At 43.7% G+C, this 23,362-nt stretch overlaps 1 protein-coding gene across 4 annotated transcripts in view; it reads left to right on the top strand.

Moving 5' to 3' along the window:
* LOC309619943 (uncharacterized protein) overlaps positions 1 to 23,362 on the top strand; it is a 471,150-nt gene that overhangs the window by 146,797 nt on the left and 300,991 nt on the right. For 3 of the 4 annotated variants that reach the window (XR_014239277.1, XM_082375945.1, XM_082375944.1), the window contains exon 1: positions 386 to 21,804. The exons of the other annotated variant lie outside the window; for it this stretch is intronic. Coding sequence is in view for 2 of the 3 variants with exons in the window: in XM_082375945.1 (XP_082232071.1) it covers positions 21,584 to 21,804 (221 nt within the window). In the remaining variant the exon portion in view is untranslated. Of the gene's footprint in view, positions 1 to 385; positions 21,805 to 23,362 lie in introns of those variants that run through there. 4 annotated transcript variants of the gene reach the window in all.

The raw sequence follows: 23,362 nt of genomic DNA, 5'->3' as shown, positions 1-23,362 counted from the left end.
CCCGCCGTTTCTAACCCGAGCGACGTCCCAAGATTGCACCTGGAGGGCCAGGCGTTTGGGGAGGAGACATTTTGAAGAGAAGGGATGGTACCGACAGGCAGTCGGGCTTGGGTCTGTGACTCGGGCGAACGGTGCTGTGCGGGAGGGCCCCGCAGCCTCCGGCTTCAGCTCCTGCTGTGCCCTGCGGAAAGCGAGGAGGGCCGAGCTGCTCAGCGGGGCTGGGGACCACTGCAGCCTACCTCCTCGGTCACGGTCACGGGGCTTTGTTCGTCCGTGAGCGCAGCCGCAGAGCCTCCCCCGGCCGTGACCCCCGTGAGCGCAGCCGCAGAGCCTCCCCCGGCCGTGACCCCGTGAGCGCAGCCGCAGAGCCTCCCCCAGCCGTGACCCCGTGAGCGCAGCCGCAGAGCCTCCCCCAGCCGTGACCCGGGGCGACGAGGCTGTGCGGCTTTGTCGGGAGGGAAGGGGGGGCCTTGTGGTATTGGGGGAGGCTAAGCACAGGCTGCCCGGAGTCCCTCAGCGCTCTCCCTCCCTGAGGGTCCCCTCAAGCCCGCCCGCACCCCTGCTCGTACTCACCTCGTTCCGTAAACTCTGTGGAGTCACCCCTGCAAGCGCCCTCTCTGCCCCTGACTGCATCCCCAGCCCACGCCCACCTTCAGTCTGGTTGGCGCTGTGTGACGTCACAGTGCCTTTAAATGATGTCACCTTTCTTCAAAATGGAGGAGACGAGTAGAACTCATTACCATGGTTGAGAGGGACTTTTTATGCAGGTAAGAGGGAATTGCAGGATGTGGGGTCTCAGAGCACTGGGTAAAAGAGAGCTAGAAGATTGGGGCTTTGCAAGCTCTGGTCAAGAAGTGGTATAGGTGGTAGAACAGGTATCTAAACGCACCAAGCCCAGCCCTTCTGTAGCCTTCCCTGTGTCAGGCACTATCGTGAGTGGTTTACGTGTTTTAACTCCTTAAATGGTCGTGGGAAAAGTGACATCACGATGCCCATATCACAGAGGGAGCTGAAGAACAGAGAGGCTGTGTAGCTTGCCCAAGATCACACAGCTACTATGTGGTAGAGCAGTGATTTTAACCTACTCTTCATTGTTATGGTGTGCCATTGCTCACGTTAAGCAACAGAAAGCTTCTCAGAAGAAAATGTCTAGTATTAATTGAGTGTATTTTTTTTTTTAAATAGGAAGAGACACTAGAGAATGGTAGGGCAGAATAGAAGTTTAAGGATGAGAACAGAAAAGGAGGAATTTGTATTAAAAATAAGTCTATCATCTCTGGTGTGTTCCTAAGTCTGTGTTATGCAATGTCTTTGCAAGTAGGACAGGAACTTGAACTCATAAAAATAAAAGCTTGTAGAGTTTAACCAGGGCAAGGTTTTTTTATTGACCTAGTGGGACTTTGCTCTGGGGGAATGGCTACACTCCTTCTACTCTGGTTCTCAGAATCTGGGTCCCACGGAGACCTCGTTTCCCCGAGTACCAGTTTACTGGAAGTGAGTAGGTGATATCTGCACACTAAAACCTAAAAATATACATCAGTAGAACTCAAGGTTTAACAAATTCTACATTCCCTTTCTATTCCCGCTAGGGGACATTCTTGGGGAATGGCATTGGTGGCAGCTGTGAGTGTGACATGAGACTCGCATCTTCTGAGGTTTGGATGAATGGAGGGCACAGGAAGGCCACAGAGGTGACAAGGCTGGTCTAGTGAATTTCAGCAGGAGCTGTAAAGAGTTCCTAGAATGCCCACGTTATGAACAACGACTTTGGTTGCTTTACCCTTTTGTGGGGAGAGAGGTTCAGTATAAGGAGAGCCTTGAAGTTGTTTTCGTTAGTTTTCAGATGTGAATTGACCTAAGTATTAAAGGAAGCAACATATGAAAGAAAACAGCACAAAGTCTTGCACTGTTTTTCTACAGTAGTTAAGTCTAGTGCAGTTTCTCAGAACCCAGAAGAATCTTATCTCTGTTGAAGGGTTGTTTCTTACCATGACGCCCTTGGTTTAGGGTCACGGAGAATATGATGCTCAAGCTGACGAGTCAGGAATGTGTTCTCAACCCTGAGAAGATTTTCTGAGAGAAAAGTCAGGAGTTGAGTGTGTGTGTGTGTGTGTGTGTGTGTGTGTGTGTGTGTGTGTGTTTGCACGTGCGCATGTGTGCGTGTGTAAGAAAAGAGCCAATTTCTTCTTCTGATTTTCTATTTTATAAGGAAACACAAGATATGAATAAAAACAGATATTACAGAGAGAGAGGGAAATCCGAACATAATCTGGATTTAAAAGGATGGTGTTGCAGGGATGATTTTATAAGCCTAAGAGCCCTTGAAACATCAGCTATGAAAAATAAATGAATAGAACCGTCTTTCAAGTTACGCTTTCTTAACTTTGATTAACTGCTTTCTAAAAATGTATTCTGTGTTACGGCCACATCAGACAAGCTCTGTTACAGTGTATGTGAGCTTACAGAGCATCAGGCAGACTGTAGACCACTTGAGCATGTGGGTATATGGGAGTGGAATGCAAACCATTTCCCTTGAACAACGGACGGAGAAATCCAAAACTATGACCTCGGCCAGCCTTCAAATATGTTAGCCTAGAAAAGATTTCTTGATGTTTTCCTCTTGTTATTAACTTCTTGGTGTATTCTATCACTATTCATTTTCTATTAATGTCAGCCTTTATTTATCTATAAGAACATTTTCACATAAATTTTATTTCCTCCAAGGATGACAAAGAAGAACCTTGTATGAAATGAAGTTCATGTGAGTTAGAGCCTCCAAAAAGTAGAACCAATTTTCCTTTGCTACAGAGTGTCTGGTAATAAGTTCAGCACTTTAAAAACTGTAGTAACTTTCTCAGGTGAAGAAAGGTAGTAAATCTAGTGAAAATCAGATTAAAGGTACTGGGCCAGGCATACTTGAAGATCCAAAAGATGGATGATGAAGTAGCTACAGTGGCTGAACCCACATGGTATTTTGGGAACTAAAAGTATACACATCAGTGGTGAATAACGAAAAGTTAATACAATATTACAACATAGCAGGCAATTGGAAATCTAAATTAATATCACCTGGATAAGGTTAGGTTTAAATATGTGAGACAGTACAGTGCAATGCAAAAAGAACAAAGAAAGAACAAAAATTGGAATTCTTCATCTATATAAGAAAATGTATACTGAAGAAGGGCAAATAAAAATTGGGACATAACAAAGGATGAATAAAATAAATGCAAATCTGTAAAAATTTATACAGAAATATGAGTATGGGGAGAGTAAACAAACATTTTTTTTCCTGAAAAGTGATTTAAAGGAAATCTTCCTAAAGGTCAACTCTGCGTAAATGATGTCATAAGATACTGATGCTCAGTGAGTCTACTTGTGCCCAGGAAATTTCCAGCCAGGAAAAATCACTTTGGGGCAGAGATTGGGTGTGGTTGGAAGGTGGGTTTTATATTTTATAGAAAATACAAGGGCTTGAAGGAGGTATAAACATCATAGGCATGTTGAAGAGTGGGGAAGTGACGTCCCAGGTGAGGAAAGTGGTGAGGCAAGGGCTGGGGACAGGAATGGTCTGAATAATCCAACATGAAGCACTACATTGGACAGATCTTACAAGGCTCTTTTCTGGAAGCTGGAAAGGAGTCTGGCAAAGAGCAGAAAGTAAAGGACAGAGGGACTCTTTTGAAGTGTATCAGTTATCCAGTGCTGTGTAACAAATTTCCCCTAAATTGAGGGGCTTTTTCTCAAATTTCTGTGTCAAGAGTTTGGGCGTGACTTTGCTGGCTCCTTTGCTTCAGGCTGTCTCACGGGCTGTGGTCATGCTGTTGGTCATCTTCATACGTGCTTGGAGAAGGGTTGGCTCGAGGCTTACTCATGTGGTTGTGGGCAGGATTCATTTTCTTGCAGGCTTATATGATTGAGGGCCTCGGTGCCTTGCTCGCTGCTGTCTGGAGGTGGCCTCCAGGTCCTTGTGATATGGGGTGCTCCACAGGGCACCTCATCACACGACAGCTGGCTTCCCCAGAGTGAGCAAATGAGAAGATCCAGAGAGAGGGCAAGCAAGGTGGAAATCACAGTTTGTTTTTTTGTTTTTTTGGTTTTTTTGGTAATAACTTTAATGAAATATAATTTATATGCCATACTGTTTACCCATTCAATTTGTACAATTTAATAGCTTTTAGTGTGTTTGAAGATTTGTGCAACCATCACCTCAGTCAGTGTTAGAACCTTTTCATCACTCTCCAAAGAAACCCCACACCTTTTAGCCACCACCCAACCTTCCAGTCCTAGGCAAACACGTAATCTACTTTCAGTCTGTATAGATTGGTCACAGACTTTTATAACCTAGTTCCAGAAGTTACATCCCTTCACTTTTGCCATATTGAGTTGCTTAAAAATGAGTCATTATGTCTTTTTTTAAAAAATTAATTAATTAATTTATTTATTTATTTTGGGGTGTGTTGGGTCTTTGTTTCTGTGCGAGGGCTTTCTCTAGTTGCGGCGAGCGGGGGCCACTCTTCATCGCGGTGCGCGGGCCTCTCACTGTCGCGGCCTCTCTTGTTGCGGAGCACAGGCTCCAGACGCGCAGGCTCAGTAGTTGTGGCTCATGGGCCTAGTTGCTCCATGGCATGTGGGATCTTCCCAGACCAGGGCTCGAACCCGTGTCTCCTGCATCGGCAGGCAGATTCTCAACCACTGCGCCACCAGGGAAGCCCAGTTGAGAATCCACCTGCCAATGCAGGGGACACGGGTTTGAGCCCTGGTCCGGGAAGATCCCACATGCCGCGGAGCAGCTAGGCCCGTGAGCCACAGCTACTGAGCCTGCACTCTAGAGCCTGCATGACACAACTACTGAAGCCCACACGCCTAGAGCCCGTGCTCCACAACAAGAGAAGCCACCGCAATGAGAAGCCCACACACTGCTGTGAAGAGTAGCCCCAGCTCACCGCAACTAGAGAAAGCCCATGCTCAACAGAGACCCAATGCAGCCAAAAAAATAAATTAAATAATAAATAAATTTTAAAAAATGAGTCATTAGGTCTCACTGTAAAGATGAAAGGATTCTCTGTGGTTCGTAGGAGTGTCTTGTGAACAAGGCAACTTGAAACCAGATATGGCAAGACTTGGAAGGGGCTTGATTCTCCTGCAGTCACCTTCCACATGATGTGACTTTGCCCTTCGGGGTGTGCTCTGGCTGGCTAGAGTAGCTCAGAACTTGCAGGGCCCCCAGAACTGAATTCAGCAGTCCAGAAATCTGGTGTCCAGGGCAGATCACATTTTGATTCTTAGCTTTTTAAATGTAGGCGTTGCACATTAATTAGCATAGTTTGAGGCTGTGGTGGTTTAGTTTTTCCCTGAGGTTTTCCAGAATCTAGTTGCATGAGAGTCTCTGTGAAACTACTGTCCACTCTTTGATATTCCAAATACACACTGACATCCTGAAAGCTCATAGTAAAGAAACTCACTTAACCTCATCCGACTGTGTCTTTTCCACACGTATTTGACCATGAGATACTTTTTCCCACTCATTGCCATCTGTTAGCATTGTGGGACACAGGCGCTACACAGAACATTCTCTGAGGAGTAAAAAAAAAAAAAAAAAAAAGCCATTGTAATTCTCAGTAACTCTCTGGCTCTTGTTCATACTGGGCATTGAGACAGCTAGAACTGTTGATGTTTATCACAAGGAGGATGTTAAGCCAGGGACTTCTCATGTTGCACCTTCCCAGGTGAGGTTTTGAGCCTTTGTGGAGAAGTTTACTTTGATCTGTTAAATATTATCAGGTTAGAGATCAACCATGTGCAAGTCAGCATGTGATACTGATGCTCAATTATGTCAACGGTTGCCCATTGGTTAAGCCTTAGGGATGATGTTGAATCTTCAGTCTGTGACTTAGTTCATGGACCTGTGTTTCCGAAATAGCCAATCCACAAACCCTTCAAAATATTAGTTTTAATATTGAGTAGGCCAGTGCTGAGTGCTTTGTCTAACTGCCAGATGCCACTTTTCAGATTAACATCCATCTCACTTCAGTTGACGTGCTTCCAGGTACAGCAGTTAAGAAAAAAGAACACCTGAACACGTTACATCAGATAATATTTCTTCCTTTTCCCCATAAGGAGCATCTCTGTGAACTAGCTTACAGTCAAAGGGGACCATAATTTCAACATTTTCTCCAAAAAGCTGTCAAAGGAATGGGTTAGACTGAAGGGAATGGTATTAGTAAACCAATACAAAGTCCTGGTAATCCACACAACATTTTCTAGGAGCTTACAAAATCTGTCTAATGTATTTTAGATTTTGGAGGAGGATTAATAATCAACTCATGAGTCTTTGGCTTTGAGTCTACTTGCTTTCCTTTTTTAGAGTTTGTCCACTTTTGGAAACTTGCCTGTATTCCAGGATTACAAAGGCTGGTTCTTTGTAGTTCCTGGGGTGCACTGTCTCAGTGAAGTCCAATGGACTTAGAATATTCACCTGAGTCTAGAATGTTGAACTAAGTTTAAATTAGATTGTTTCCTTTACTGTCCTTGGTTTTGGTGCCATCTTAACTGTGTTATTCCTTCCTTACTAGCTATGGTAGGCTGAATGCTAAACCAGCCCCTGAGATTGCCATATCCTGTAGGACATGCCCTGTATGCTCCTCTCCCCTGGGGTGTGGGTGGGACCTGTGAATATGATGAATGCCATTCCCTTGATTAGGGTACCTTACAGGGCATAGGTGATGGGATGGCACCCCATGATTATGTTATATAAGACTCCATTGGAGCAGACTGGAGAGAGATACTCCTGCTGCCATTGAAGAAATAAGCTCCCCTGTTATGAGAGGGTCACGTGACTAGTGCCTGCGGGCAGACTCTAGGAGCTGACAGCCAGTGAGAAAATGGGGACCTCAGTCCTACAACTGCCAGGAACTGAATTCTCTCAACAACCACATGAGCTTGGGAGAGGACCTGTGTCTCCACACAACACAGGCCACTGACCCCTTGATGAAAAGCCTTGTGGAAGTGTGAGTACTGGGCCCTGTTAAGCCACGCCTGGACTCCTGACCCACAGAGACTGAGCTAATGACTGTGTGTCTTAAGACACGAAGTTTGTGGTAACTTGTTCCAGAGCAATAGATAGCACATACCAGCTTAAAAACATTCTCGCAAATACCACACACTTGCTCGCTTCATCTGACAGTGTTGTGTCTGCACCACGCAAGACATCTGTTCCTACTGGGTCCGATTCTTCTCCGCCCATACTTAGCAAAGCTTTTGAGGTTGACTTGGGGACACTCTATAAGCCTTAGCTCCTTGGGGGCTTTACCCTTCTCAGTTCAATTTCCACACTCCTCCTCCCAGCTTTTCTTCATATTCCTTTAAAATCCGAGCTCATTAAAGGGTTATCTCTGCAACCACAGCAGGGGTGTTACCCTCTCTATTCATTAGGATCATTTGCAATACTGCTCTCTAGTTGAAAGCGTCCTTCAAGGCTGCCATGCCCATCTTTCTTCCCTGAATTAGCATTTGCAGTGTTGCCCCAGAGTTCTTCTAGTTGCTGCAGTTTTTAGTAGCTGCTAAAGCTTAGCACAGGAGCAGAGGATGCTTGGAAGGGAAGCACCTGGGTAGACTGGACTGAGAGCCGCATACCCTGTCCCCCACCACGTCCACACACTGCATCCGGTTGGGCAGCGGTCAGGGGAGTTTATCCAGGTGAATTAAAGGGGCATCTTCCAAGGGGAATCCCAAGGCCAGTAGGACCTTCACCTGTGAGGTCAGTGGGGCTGGGACTCCACACATATTACAGCCACCCACCACTGGACACCAGAATTCTGTTCTTGAAAAGTCAAAGATGTGCGTGAAAAAACTAACAGGGAGCCTAAAATACAACAGAAATGTAGCCTTGGTAAATGTGAGCATTCTCTGGAGATTGGGTGCTGAAGGTTAATGGACCTTCTACTGAGGAGATATCCACCAGCAAGACATCTGCTGCGTGTGCCTGTGTTATGCTTACTTCCTCACTGCGATGGCTGTGAAATCTGCCTGCTGCGTGTGCAACTGGTTTCCTTGCTAGAGGGGGAGGGAAATCAGTTTCTTGCTTGTAAATAAGAATGCAGTTTCCCTACCCAGGAAGGATACCCAATCTAAGAGGGAAGAATAGAAAAGAAAAAAGACTTGGAAGAGTCAGTGGGTTGTCAGATCTCGTGCAGAGATGATGAAGAGCAGAAGACCATTGCACAGAAGCAAATCTCAGCGAGGAGAAACTCCCTGTCAGGCTGGCATAGACATACAGAAAGCTCCGCCTACAGGGACGTGCTGGTATCTACTGAGAAGTCACCCATGTGCGGCAGGGCGTGTGCCTAGAAAATTGTAGACCTGTTATCAGCTGCTGCACGAAAAGATGGCTTGGTTAGGGGTCCTGTTGTAAGTCTGGAGCTGCCCTTGTAGAGCTAGGCATTGGCAATTTTAATCCAGGTTTGACATAAAGTAGCGCGGTTGCCTAAGCCACCTTCTGCAAAACGTACAGCCCCCCAGATAAGGCTAAGAGATGGTGCCTGTTAACCCAAGTACAGTAGCCTGTCAAAGGAAAAGATTGACTTGTCTTCTTCTGTAGCGCGGAGTTTCTGAACATCGTTTCTTTTGTAGAGCACAATTTTACAGCCATTCTATTTATTGGATTACTTTTCTCGGAGGTGGGCAGGTTTCTCACTATAATGCAATCTCCGTGAGGGCATGTTGTGGGTCTCACTTGTCCAGCACAGCAGGCCAGCACCTAACCGAGTTCTCGGCCCAATAGCTTTTCCTTAAACGTGTGTTTGATAAATGGAGAGAGGAGACTTGATTGTTTAGAAAAGTTTTTAAAATTTTATTTTCAGTCCTTCCTTCTTCCCTCCCTCCTTCCCTTTCTCCCTTCTTTCCTTCCATTCTTCCTCTCCTCTCTATCCGTGTAACACCTGACAGTCCCCGTAGGGTTCAGTGGTCCTTGGAATGCCGCGTGGAGGTCAGTGCGGTAGCGGGCTCTGCCAGAGCCTCCCACGCCCGCGGAAGCTCCCCATTTCTGCTGAGTCATACGGGCCCAGGTGACATTACCAGAAGGGATCTGCAGTGCATTGCTTGTCACTTTGAATTGCTGCTTCCAACGCTAAAGGACTTGGAGCCACATTTCTCTGTTTTCTATTTGGATATTGTGGTTGTTAGAAGAAAGTGGAGATTTGGTGGGCAGAATTCTAAGATGGTCCCAGAGATTCCCACCCCTTGGTGTATATTCACTCTGTGTGATACCCTTCCTTGACCATGGGCAGAGCGTTTGAATGTGATGGACCATCACTTCCATGTTTAGGTTACTAGTCAGTTGCCTATGAATTCATCAAAAGTTGGGTTGTGATATGATGGTTCTGCCCAGTGAGCGGCTGTCTTCCGGTGGGATCCTGGAAACCTTTTGCTGTCCTGTTAGAAAGAGAGAGCCCATGGAGTGCCCTTCCCCCTTCATGCGTGGATGTCTGGGTGTATGTCAACCATTGTGACCATGAGGCCACAACCTTGAGAGACAAAACTAGATGCTGAGGGTAGAGGGTCAGATATAGAAAGAGCACAGGTACCTGAAGGCAACAGCGAGCAGATGTACCAGCGCTTGGCCACCCACCTCCTGATGTCTTGTTTTGTGAGAAAAATAAGCTGTTGTTCAAGCTGTTGCTTTCTCGTCACTGTGTGTTCTCCTCCAAACACAGACCCTGGGGCTCTGAGATACCTGTAGTTTCTCCTACTGAGGGAAGAAGGTTGGTGGTTGTTAAATCTCTAGAAATAATGAATAACAGCAAAAAAAATTCATCCAAGATTTAGCATTTATCAAAGCAAGAATATGTGTTGCTCTCTAAGAAATGTAGTTTTAAGGGATTCATACTTTATTTCTTAAAAAAAAAAAAAAGAATTGAAATTAGTTTTCCTTTCCTAACTGCACTCTGGTATCTGATTTCTGATCAAACCTCTAGTTATTTGTTGTGCTGGGTTAAAACCAGTTGCTTTTATTTATATTTTTAATGTACATAACATTAGGACTACTTGTGAATGTGCTGCCTGTAATGGAATTTTATTCTACGTAAATGATATCTAGTTAGTTACACAGATTCTTGTCAGGATAATCACAAAGGGGGAAATAAAGCTGTCCATGCTTCTAAATTTTGAGAATTATAATCATTTGGGGTTACTATTATTTTCAATTATGTCAATGAAAAAAATAACTCTAAAAAGTATTGTATGCTGGGATGATTTTGTGGTCTGCTTCAAGGCTACCATCTCTTGTAGAAAAAACAATCAGTGAGATTAAAAGGGGTACCATGATAAATATTTTTGATTCTTTAGTGGCTGGAAGATAACTTGGAGAAGTTCCCAGGAAAGAGGTAGAAATGATGAAATAAATTCAAGGACTGACATATGATGGAAGATCAGAAAGATCCAGTTAACGTGTCTTGTGGAGCTGTAACTCAGCATGATACAACAGTCTATAATTACGTGAAAGGCAATACCTGGGAGAGACAGAAATAAAAAATATAGCACTTTATTTGGTTTTGATGCATCTGGACAAAACTCTCATTCATTTCTTCAATAAATATTTACTGAGTGCCTAGTGTGGGAAGGCATTACTTTTAGCGTGAAGATATAAGGAAGACTGACTCAATCCTTGCCCTGAAGGTGTCACTCACAGTCTGGTGAATGAGTCAGAGAAATGAACAGGCGATAAAAATGGAGGGGGGAGGAGGAGGCAGAGACACTGGGAAGCTAACTCAGCCTGGGGGTGTCATGGAAGACCACAGCGGGGAGTGATGCTGAGTGGGGTCTTGATGAGCTAGGAGGAACTAGCTGTGTGGGAGAAGGGAAAGCATAAGGTGGTCAGGGCATATGAAATAACTCATGCAGATGGACCCAGGGGCATGGTGCCTTAGGGAAATTGCAAGCGGCCCACAAAGAATGGAGATGGGTGCTTGTGGGTAGGTAGCAGGACATACCCTGGGGAAAAGCAAAGGGAAAATTAATAAAGGAACTTGCAAATGATGGTAAGTCATTAAATACTTGGAGCTCGGAAATTGCACGATCAGAACATCAGTTCTGGATAGACCACTCATCTAAACGTGGATTCTAGGGTACCTCGACTAAAATCTGAGACACTAGATGGAAGGCAAGATTTGCTTGGTACCAGGCATAGTGTGGCTGGAGATGAATGGATGGATTAGAGAGGTTTTTGCTGAGTAATTGGATGAGGAGTGAGGGATGAACAAGAGCTTAGCAACAGACCCAGTGTGGATGGTAATCCATTTTGACACCTGTATTTTGAGTTCATTTTTGAGCATAATGAGTTTGACGTGAACACATCCATGGTGCAGTTGTAATTTATGGCCCTGTGGCTCCATAAGAGACTGGGATGGGATATATATTTGAGAGCTATCAGCATATAGAATGGATGAGAGCTCTTATGGAAAGTACCCAGAGTGAGAAGAAAAGAGGTTAAAGATAGGATGCTCAAAATCACCAACATCGAAGGGATGGGGGAAGGAAGAAGAGCACATACAGGAGACAGAAGAGGAGTGCCAGGGAGAAAGGAAGAAATCTAGGGAGCCGTGATTCATGTCATGAGCAGAGAGCAGAATTTTAAAGAGGAAGAGATCCATACCATTAAAAGGGGCCTTGCCAGCAACACTGGCATTGGGATATTGGGGGTGGAAGTTGGTGTGAAGATTGTTAGGTTCAGGGTAAAGTGAGTTTATTTTTTTTGTTGCAAATTCACAATGTCAACTTATCATGTAATCGCTCTCTTTGATTGCTGAAAACATTCTGGGGCTAAGTAAGCAGGTGTACATATGGGGCAAATCTGAATGTGCCTTAGGAGTGGTGAGACGTTTCACAACACTTCTTTTTTTGTGTCCTTTCACAACCTTTTTTTCAGCTATAATCTGCATAGCATTACATTTACCCATTTTAAGTGCAATTCAATGATTTTTTTAGTAAATTTGCTGAGTTGTGCAGACATCACTACAATTCATTTAAAACACTCCCATCACCCTACTACAAACCCCCTTACTAGTTGACAGTTAATCCGCATTTCCCCACCTCAGCCCTAGGTAACCACTAATCCACTTCCTACCTCTTGGACTTGCCTGTTCAGGAATTTCATGTAAGTGGGATCCTATCAGTACAACATGTGGACTTCTGTGGCTGGCTCCTTTCACTGATCATAATGTTTTAAAGCTTCACCCGTGTTGTAGCTTGTGTCAGTACTTTGTTTCTATTTACCACTTTTGACCAGGTGTTAACTGGTTTTGACCCTTGGAATCCAGAGCTAGGTAGAGGTGGAATTCACCACTCTCCACTGCTCTGCTGTCTTGTCTTCCCCAAGTCTCTTGCTTCCACTCCTCAGGGACCTCTACCATTCTCTTTCCATCTGCTAACCACTGTGCTCTTCTTTGGTTTTGGAATCAAGTGCTAGTGTTCCCTTTGATGGGCTGGGGGAGAAAAGCAGTGCTAAAACACATGCCTATCTCTTTACTTATTATTGTTGTATTATTTATTTGGTACAAGGTATATGCATATGGGGAAATGGACCACTGTCCTAAGTGCTTTAACCTTATTTGCTGAACAGAATCTCATTGCACCACAAACAAAGGAACCAAAGGCCAGAAAATATAAGTACATAGCCCAAGTCAGAGCCAACAGATGTGGGGAGTCAAGATTTGAACCCAGGTTTGCCTGCTTCCAAAGCCTTTGCTCTTTCTGTATCACTGTGCTTTTCTAATTAAACTTATTTAAAGGAGGTTGCTTTTTATTTTTTTAATTAAAAAAATTTTTTTAACTCATTTTGTTTTTTATACAGTATGTTCTCATTAGTTATCTATTTTATACATAGTAGTGTATATAAGTCAATCCCAATCTCCCAATCCATCCCACCCCCTTCCCCCCCTTGGTATCCATACGTTTGTTTTCTATGTCTGTGTCTCTATTTCTGCTTTGCAAATAAATTTATACCATTTTTCTGGATTCCACATATATCCGTTAATATACGATATTTGTTTTTTTTCTTTCTGACTTACTTCACTCTGTATGACAGTCTCTAGGTCCATCCATGTCTCTACAAATGACCCAATTTCATTTCTTGTTATGACTGAGTAATATTCCATTGTATATACGTACCACAACTTCTTTATCCATTCAACTCTCGATGGACATTTAGGTTGCTTCCATGGCCTGGCTACTGCAAATAGTGCTGCAGTGAACATGGGGGTGCATGTGTCCTTTTGAATTATGGTTTGCTCTGGGTATATGCCCAGAAGTGGGATTGCTGGGTCATATGGTAATTCTATTTTTAGTTTTTTAAGGACCCTCCATACTGTTCTCCATGGTGGCTGTATCCATTTACATTCCCACCATCAGTGCAAGAGGGTTCCCTTTTCTCCCCACTCTCTCCAGCATTTGTTGTTTGTAGATTTTCTGATGATGCCCATTCTAACCAGTGTGAGATGATGCCTCATTGTAGTTTTGATTTGCATTTCTCTAATAATTAGTGATGTTGAGCAGCTTTTCATGTGCTTTTTGGCAATCTGTATGTCTTCTTTGGAGAAATATCTATTTAGGTCTTCTGCCCATTTTTGGATTGAGTTGTTTGTTTTTTTAATATTGAACTGCATGAGCTGTTTACATATTTTGGAGATTAATCCTTTGTCCATTGATTCATTTGCATATATTTTCTCCTATTCTGAGGGTTGTCTTTTGTCTTGTTTATAGTTTCCTTTGCTGTGCAAAAGCTTTTAAGTTTCATTAGGTCCCATTTGTTTATTTTTGTTTTTATTTCCATTACTCTAGGAGGTGGATCAAAAAAGATCTTGCTGTGATTTATGTCAAAGAGTGTTCTTCCTATGTTTTCCTCTAAGGGTTTTATAGTGTCCGGTCTTAAGTTTAGGTCTTTAATCCATTTGGAGTTTATTTTTGTGTATGGTGTTAGGGAGTGTTCTAATATCATTCTTTTATATGTAGCTGTCCAGTTTTCCCAGCACTACTTGTTGAAGAGACTGTCTTTTCTCCATCGTATATCCTTACCTCCTTTGTCATAGATTAGTTGACCATAGGTGCATCTGTTTATCTCTGGGTTTTCTATCTTGTTCCATTGATCTATGTTTCTGTTTTTGTGCCAATACCATATTGTCTTGATTACTGTAGCTTTGTAGTGTAGTCTGAAGTCAGGGAGTCTGATTCCTCCAGCTCCATTTTTTCCCCTCAAGATTGCTTTGGCTATGTTGGGGTCCTTTGGGTCTCCATACGGGGTCTTTTGGGTCTCCATACAAATTTTAAGATTTTTTTGTTCTAGTTCTGTAAAAAATGCCATTGGCAATTTGATAGGGATTGCATTGAATCTGTAGATTGCTTTGGGTAGTATAGTCGTTTTCACAATATTGATTCTTCAAATCCAAGAACATGGTATATCTCTCCATCTGTTTGTGTCATGTTTGATTTCTTTCATTAGTGTCTTATAGTTTTCTGAGTACAGGTCTTTTACCTCCTTAGGTAGGTTTATTCCTAGGTATTTTAGTCTTTTTGTTGCAGTGGTAAATGGGATTTTTTCCTTAATTTCTCTTTCTGGTCTTTTGTTGTTAGTATATAGGAATGCAAGACATTTCTGTGCAACTGTATCCTGCAACTGTACCAAATTCATTGATGAGCTCTAGTAGTTTTCTGGTGGCATCTTCAGGATTCTCTATGTATAGTATCATGTCATCTGCAAACAGTGACAGTGTATTCCAATTTGTGTTCCTTTTATTTCTTTTTCTTCTCTGATTGCCGTGGCTAGGCCTTCCAAAACTATGTTGAATAAGAGTGGTGAGAGTGGACATCCTTGTCTTGTTCCTGATCTTGGAGGAAATGCTTTCAGTTTTTCACCATTGAGAATGATGTTTGCTGTGGGTTTGTCATATATGGCCTCTATTATGTTGAGGTAGGTTCCCTCTATGCCCACTTTCTGGAGAGTTTTTATCATAAATCAGTGTTGAATTTTGTCAAAAGCTTTTTCTGCATCTATTGAGATGATCATATGGGTTTTCTTCTTCAATTTGTTAATATGGTGTATCACATTGGTTGATTTACATATATTGAAGAGTCCTTGCATCCCTGGGATAAATCCCACTTGATCATGGTGTATGATCCTTTGAACATGTTGTTGGATTCTGTTTGCTACTATTTTGTTGAGGAATTTTGTATCTATATTCATCAGTGATACTGGTCTGTAATTTTCTTTTTTTGTAGTATCTTTGTCTGGTTTTGGTATCAGGGTGATGGTGGCCTCATAGAATGAGTTTGGGAGTGTTCCTTCCTCTACAGTTTTTTGGAAGATTTTGAGAAGGATGGGTGTTAGCTCTTCTCTAAATGTTTGATAGAATTCACCTGTGAAGCCATCTGGTCCTGGGCTTTTGTTTGTTGGAAGATTTTTAATCACAGTTTCAATTACATTACTTGTGATTGTTCTGTTCATATTTTCTATTTCTTCCTGGTTCAATCTTGGAAGGTTATACCTTTCTAAGAATGTGTCCATTTCTTCCAGGTTGTCCATTTTATTGGCATAGAGTTGCTTGTAGTAGTCTCTTAGTATGGTTTGTGTTTCTGTGGTGTCTGTTGTAACTTCTCCTTTTTCATTTCTAATTTTATTGATTTGAGTCCGCTCCATCTTTTTCTTGATGAGTCTGGCTAAAGGTTGATCAATTTTATTTATCTACTCAAAGAACCAGCTTTTAGTTTTATTGATCTTTGCTATTGTTTTCTTTGTTTCTAGTTTACTTATTCTACTGTGATCTTTATCATTTCTTTCCTCCTACTAACTTTAGGTTTTGTTTGTTCTTTCTCTAGTTCATTTAGGTGTAAAGTTAGATTGTTTATTTGAGATTTTTCTTGTTTCTTGAGGTAGGCTTGTATTGCTATAAACTTCCCTCTTAGAACTGCTTTTGATGAATCCCATAGGCTTTGGATCATCATGTTTTCATTGTCATTTGTCTCTAGGTATTTTTTGATTTCCTCTTTGATTTCTTCAGTGATCTCTTGGTTATTTAGTAACATATTGTTTAGCCTCCATGTGTTTGTGTTTTTTACGTTTTTTTCCCGGTAATTTATTTCTAATCTCATGGTGTTTTGGTCGGAAAAGGTGCTTGATAGCATTTCAATTTTCTTAAATTTACCAAGGCTTGATTTGTGACCCAAGATGTGATCTATCCTGGACAATGTTCCATGTGTACTTGAGAAGAAAGTGTAATCTGCTGTTTTCCGATGGAATATCCTATAAATGCGAATTAAATCTGGTCTGTTGTGTCATTTAAAGCTTGTGTTTCCTTATTGATTTTCTGTCTGGATGATCTGTCCATTGGTGTAAGTGAGGTGTTAGAGTCCCCCACTATTATTGTGTTACTGTCGATTTCCCCTTTTATGGCTGTTAGCATTTACATTATGTATTGAGATGCTCCTATGTTGGGTGCATATATATTTATAATTGTTATATCTTCTTCTTGGATTGATCCCTTGATCATTATGTAGTGTCCTTCCTTGTCTCTTGTAATATTCTTTATTTTAAAGTCCATTTTATCTGATATGAGTATTGCTACTCCAGCTTTCTTTTGATTTCCATTTGCATGGAATATCTTTTTCCATCCCCTCACTTTCAGCCTGTATGTGTCCCTAGGTCTGAAGTGGGTCTCTTGTAGACAGCATATATATGGGTCTTGTTTTTGTTCCCATTCAGTGAGCCTGTGTCTTTTGGTTGGAGCATTTAATCCATTCACGTTTAAGGTAATTAACAATATGTATGTTCCTATGAGCATGTTCTTAATTGTTTTGGGTTTGTTTTTGTAGGTCCTTTTTGTCTCTTGTGTTTCCCACTTAGAGAAGTTCCTTTAGCATTTGTTGTAGAGCTGGTTTGGTGGTGCTGAATTCTCTTAGCTTTTGCTTGTCTGTAAAGCTTTTGATGTCTCCATCAAATCTGAATGAGATCCTTGACGGGTAGAGTAATCTTGGTTGTAGGTTCTTCCCTTTCATCACTTTAAGTATATCATGCCACTCCCTTCTGGCTTGTAGAGTTTCTGCTGAGAAATCAGCTGTTAACCTTATGGGAGTTCCCTTGTATGTTATTTGTCGTTTTTCCCTTGTTGCTTTTAATAATTTTTCTTTGTCTTTAATTTTTGCCACTTTGATTACCATGTGTCTCGGCGTGTTTCTCCTTGGGTTTATCCTGCCTGGGACTCTCTGCGCTTCCTGGACTTGGGTGGCTATTTCCTTTTTCATGTTAGGGAAGTTTTCGACTATAATCTCTTCAAATATTTTCTCTGGTCCTTCCTCTCTTCTTCTGGGACCCCTATAATGCGAATGTTGTTGCGTTTAATATTGTCCCAGAGGTCTCTTAGGCTGTCTTCATTTCTTTTCATTCTGTCTTCCAGGTCACTTATCTGTTCTTCTGCCTCAGTTATTCTGCTATTTATTCCTTCTAGTGTAGTTTTCATTTCAGTTATTGTATTGTTCATCTCTGTTTGTTTGTTCTTTAATTCTTCTAGGTCTTTGTTAAACATTTCTTGCATCTTCTCAATCTTTGCCTCCATTCTTTTTCCCAGGTCCTGGATCATCTTCACTATCATTATTCTGAGTTCCTTTTCTGGAAGGTTGCCTATCTCCACTTCATTTAGTTGTTTTCCTGGGGTTTTATGTCGTTCCTTCCTCTGGTACATAGTCCTCTGCCTTTTCATTTTGTCTATCTTTCTGTGAATGTGGTTTTCGTTCCATAGGCTGCAGGATTGTAGTTCTTCTTGCTTCCGCTGTCTTCCCTCTGGTGGATGCGGCTATCTAATAGGCTTGTGCAAGTTTCCTGATGGGAGGGACTGGTGGTGGGTAGAGCTGACTGTTGCTCTGGTGGGCAGAGCTCAGTAAAACTTTAACCTGCTTGTCTGCTGATGGGTGGGGCTGCGTTCCCTCCCTGTTGGTTGTTTGGCCTGAGGTGACCCAGCACTGGAGCCTACCTGGGCTCTTTGGTGTGGCTAATGGCGGACTCTGGGAGGGCTCACGCTAAGGAGTACTTCCCAGAACTTCTGCTGCCAGTGTCCTTGTCCCCATGGTGAGCCACAGCCACCCCCTGCCTGTGCAGGAGATCCTCCAACACTAGCAGGTAGGTCTGGTTCAGTCTCCTATGGGGTCACTGCTCCTTCCCCTGGGTCCCGATGTGCACACTACTTTGTGTGTGCCCTCCAAGAGTGGAGTCTCTGTTTCCCCCAGTCCTGTTGATGTCCTGCAATGAAATCCCACTAGGCTTTAACGTCTGATTCTCTAGGATTTCCTCCTCCCGTTGCCGGACCCCCAGGTTGGGAAGCCTGACGTGGGGCTCAGAACCTTCACTCCAGTAGGTGGACTTCTGTGGTATAAGTGTTCTCCAGTCTGTGAGTCACCCACCCAGCAGTTATGGGATTTGATTTTACTGTGATTGCACCCCTCCTACCATCTCATTGCGGCTTCTCCTTTGTCTTTGGATGTGGGGTATCTTTTTTGGTGAGTTCCAGTGTCTTCCTGTCAATGATTGTCCAACAGCTAGTTGTGATTCTGGTGTTCTCACAAGAGGGAGTGAGAGCACGTCCTTCTACTCTGCCATCTTGGTTCCTCCTCCTCAAGAACTCTTTTTTGAGAGTAGCAAATGAATTGTTTTCTTGTTTATGAATCTTTAATCCTTGCACTGTTGTTGTTATTATAGCTGCATGATTTTTCCCAGTTATATCCTCATTCAACATTTATTGATCCAGAATTAGTGCAGATTTAGAGCTTTAAAATTTTATAACAGAGTTAGAGAAGCTTGGAGTTATGATCTTCCCTTTCAAGGTTACTGGTAGGGGAAACAGGTTGGAAAAGGTCAGCATTGATGGCCAGGCGAGGCAGTGGAGGTGAGGCAGAGTTTAGGTGTGGGCAATAATATTTCTCTCAGTTTCTCCTCCTACTTACTAGTTCCCACGTGTGACTTTGTAGCTCAGGGGAGGCACAGTGGGTGGGTCGGTGGTGACAGTATCCATAGCGCTTCCAGATATTGGCTGTTGCTTCTATCATTTATCAAAGGCTGATGGGCTGGAACACCTGTGCATGTTGACATCTTTCTTAGACCTGGAGGAATTCCACTCAGACTCCAGTAGCCTCATGACTTATCACAGACATGGCACACTGCTGACACCAGGCAGGGCCAGGCAGGCTAGAAGAGGCAGGCCTTGGTGCCTGGTGCCTCTGATGAGCTTGTAGAGTAGTTGGCATTGGTGAGAGAAATGGGACTTCATTCCTGGGAATTTTTGAGGCAAGGAGGAAAGTCGGGCAGAAATGGGGGTTAGGAGAAAATCAAAGAAAGATTGCACATAAGAACAGTTAGGGATAATAAATCACAGGCAGGTTTGGTGAAGGAATGATTTTTATAGAGGGGCATGTTTACTTCATTGGAATGAATTCTTTGGAATTTAGATCATGTTAGAAAGCCCATTTAGGCAGCGAGAGTATGTAAAGGCAGAATGGGGCTGTTGATGAATATATTTGAATCATGCAGTGTTTGTCCTTCTGTGACTGCCTTGCTTCACTTAGCATTATGTCCTTAAGGTTCATCCATGTTGTCACATGTGGCAGCATTTACTTCTTGTTCAAGGCAGAATATATCACATTTTCTTTATCCATTCATCTGTTGATGGGCATTTAGGTCATTTCTACGTCTTGGCTATTCTGGATAGTACTGTAATGCACATGGGAGTGCTAATATCTCTGTGAGATCTGATTTCAATTCATTTGGATAAAAACCCAGTAGTGGGATTGCTGGATTTAGTCAACAGGAATAAAGTTTCAGCTAGGCAGGTGAATAAGTTCTAGAGGTCTGCTTTACAATGTGGTACCTGGTACCTAGTATAGTTAACAATACTGTATTGAACACTTAAAAATTTAAGAGGGAAGCTCTCATGTTAAGTGTTCTTACTACAATAACGTAAAATTTTATAAAGCTGTATTTGAGTCTTAGTGCATGCTGTGTATTTGAATAATTGGTTTAATCTGGACTCCTAGGACATAGGTTTTATTATCTCCATTTAATAGAAGCCGAGTTCAGAGAGGATGGTGATTTGCTCAGGGTCACACACCTGAATCAGTGGCACAGATGTGTCAAACCCGACCCTTTTTGACTCCACAGTCCATGTTTGTGGCTAGCTGGAAATAAATGGAGAGGGACCCTGGAAATACATAGTCAGGGTGAATAAACTAAGAAGCTTTGGGAGAGGCAGTGGGTTAAAATGTTGGTGTAGGGATGTATTGCCAGCTGAATTTCCAGGAAATTCTCATTTTTACCCTCATGCTTTTCAAATGGACGCTGTGAGACTTTGCTGAAAAACATTTTCTTGCCCTCCTTTGAATTTGCTTGACATGTAAAATTTTCTCCTGTCAGTACTGGCTGATTTTAGAAGGTAGCAGCTTGCTTGTGTCATGCAGATAGTATTTGTGGTAAACAACGTCCTTGTGTCCCTACTGCTTCTATTTTATGCTTTCATTACTTTCCTGGCTTGTTCATCTGTGTCTTTGCCAGCCGGCTCAGGGTGGAGCCTGTGTGGCCTGCGAGGCCTCAGCGGAGAAGGCTGTCTTCTGACGATACTCTGTTGCGTGGGATCCATGTTTCATTTCCAGCTTGGACACTGAAAAGAGGTTCACGTTATTACCCCTGAAACTGCCTAGAACAAAATAGTGAAGATAATGGTATTCCTAGATCTAGATCTTCAGATTAAAAAAAAAAAAAGACATTAAATTAATAAAATGTAGAATGTGGGAACCAAAAGAATAGACATAAAGATGAATCTAGTTGTCCAGGCTATCTGTGTTTTAGACAGATATCAGACTCCAGTGTAATCTTCCTACCTAATTACTCAGATACAATTTACTCACACCTGCCAGTGGCAGCGTGACGAGTCCTAGACGTTATGGAGACACCAGGAAACCCTGCAGATAAGCCTGTTTGGTGGCAGTAATCATCAGCTTTATGTGGGTGCAGGTCCTTTGAACGAAGGTGGTGTCTTAGCTGCTCTGAGTGACAGACCAGCCCTAACACAGGCCACCCCGGCACGCTCCTAGGATGGGCCGCATCGGCAGCACCTGAGAGCTTGCCTTCCCAAAGCCGCTGAATCAGAAGCCTGGAGATAGAGCCCGGGGATCTGGTGTGAAAAAGCCTGCCAGCTGCTCCTCGCTGGAGCCTGAGAACCGGCCCCCTGACCGATCAGATCCCAGGCTGGTTTTTATTTATTTATTATTTTTAACATCTTTATTGTGGTATCGTGAGGAGCCTTTTGTCTTAGAAAATGCCAGTGTCTGTGATGCCCCCAGGGCCCACCCACGTGTGCCACACTTATTCAGTGATGCCGTGGAAACTCAGGTTTGACCTTGCACTGAGGACGTTGAGGGACACCTAGGCCCCCTGCCGGGAGAGACTGGCGTCAGTAGCGACTCCTCTCTCTTCTGCACGCAAGTTCCGGTTCCCGGTCAGTCTAAGGTGCTGACCCAGCGTGTCCTCACTTTTCTCTGATCTGTATTCCCCTTAAAGCAAATGAACGAATCACTCCTCGGGGGTCTTAATGAGCTGCAGGCGCCTTCAATCCTGTTCCAGCTGATGGACTTTGAGAAGGCAGCTCCACACGTGCCAATTAGTTTCCCTGGCTACGTTGCAAAACGAAGGCTAAAATGCAGCCATCTCTGTGAATCATGTCACCGCGAGTCTCTGAAGCTCGGCTCAGAAGTGCTGCGTGCCGCGTTGGAGGCCATCCACTGGTGAGTTTCCGAGGCAGGTGTCCTTGGTCCTCAGGGACCAGGATTCAGGACACCTCCTGGGATGTTTGTGACGCAGGATGTTGCTTCCACGTGCAGCCACGCACGGCAGCTTGGCGCTTGTGCCGCTGGCGCTCATTTTCTCTGTCTCCTTTCACCTATTGAGAGCCTCATCTACGCGCAAGGCCACAAGAATCTTTTTGCCCCATTAAAAATGTCACCCTCACAGAGTGGGAAATGCACCTGGGTGTTCTCCTGAGAACATCAGTAATGCTTTCTGATACATTTAGAACAAATATATTGTGTGCTTTTCTAGGGTCAGAAAAGGTTTCTTGGAAACAGTGTGTTTCCCGTTATTTTTCTTGCAGTATCTTACATTGTTTGAAAGCAACTTGAAAATTTTAAACTAAGTGATAACTTATGAACCGTAAAGGGCAGGTAGTGTACCAGTCTTTAGTGTGCAGCGTGATGTGTTTTACCTCTGTCTGCACCTGTGTAACCGACACCAAGATCGAGGTCCAGCTTCTGTCCAGGACCTGCCATCGCCCTCCTGCTCCTGCCAGGCTCTCTGTCTGCACCAGGCTGTGTATCTTCTGATTTCCCTCACCATCCATTAGTGTCGTGTGTCCTTGAAACTTCATGTGAGTGGAAGCAGGGAGTGTGAACTCCTCTCTGTCTGCCCTCTTCCCCCCCCAACATGGTGTCAGTGATGCCCACCCACGTGGACGTGTGGGTCACTAGCTCATTGTTTATTACCGGAAAGCACCTTGCATTTTTATCTTGGAGAGGGAAGTAGTGAGAAAACAAATTGGTTCTCCTGGACTTAGATGTGAAAGCAGAGTTACTAAATGAGTCAATCCTAGGTTTTTGGTTGTGTAAATAAATACCCCAAGTGGGAGAGTATCTTTGGCTCCCTGACTCTGTAATACTCTGTTTCCTCTGCTCTTAGATTCCTAGGGTCTCTTGGTTGAAGGGTAATTGACTCCAGTAGGTGAGTGGGTGGTGTGAGGTGCTGGAAAATCTAGACTTGTGGACAAGTAAGAGACTTCCCAGAGGCGGGGAGTGTGGCCGTGCTCTGAGGCAGCCCTCCAGGGGACAGGCAAGGAGGGGGAGGTGAGGCGAGCCACTCCCGTCTGCCCAGCACCCACACACCCGTTTCCCTTAAAGTCATCTTTGACTCATCTCTGGGCCTGGGCCATGTTCCACAGCAACATCAAAAAGGCTCCGAGGAAGGCCAGCCTCGCCTTGGGACGTGGGTGTGATCCAGTGCTTTCTGTGGGTTAGCTCCTGCCCTGTGATGCGTGGACGTGGGGACTGTGGATCCCCCCTACTTAAACCTGGATCATGTAACCACACCTTTCTGACTCCGTGGGCCCCTAGCAAGACGGTTCTGTTTCACGCTTCGATGTCCTGCACCTGCCTTAGCCCAGTCCTCCTGAGTCTCCCCCGACCTCTGACCGCCTGGCCTGCAAACTCCATCCCCGCCTTTCAGCCCTGCTTACTTCTCCTGTATCATCACCTCCAAATGTCCCATCCTTTCTGCTCAGAGGCATGCCTGGGT

This window comes from Balaenoptera borealis (genome assembly GCF_965194805.1).
Source record: "Balaenoptera borealis genome assembly, chromosome: X".
NCBI lineage: Eukaryota > Metazoa > Chordata > Mammalia > Artiodactyla > Balaenopteridae > Balaenoptera > Balaenoptera borealis.
This window is presented reverse-complemented; position numbering and strand designations above follow the sequence as displayed.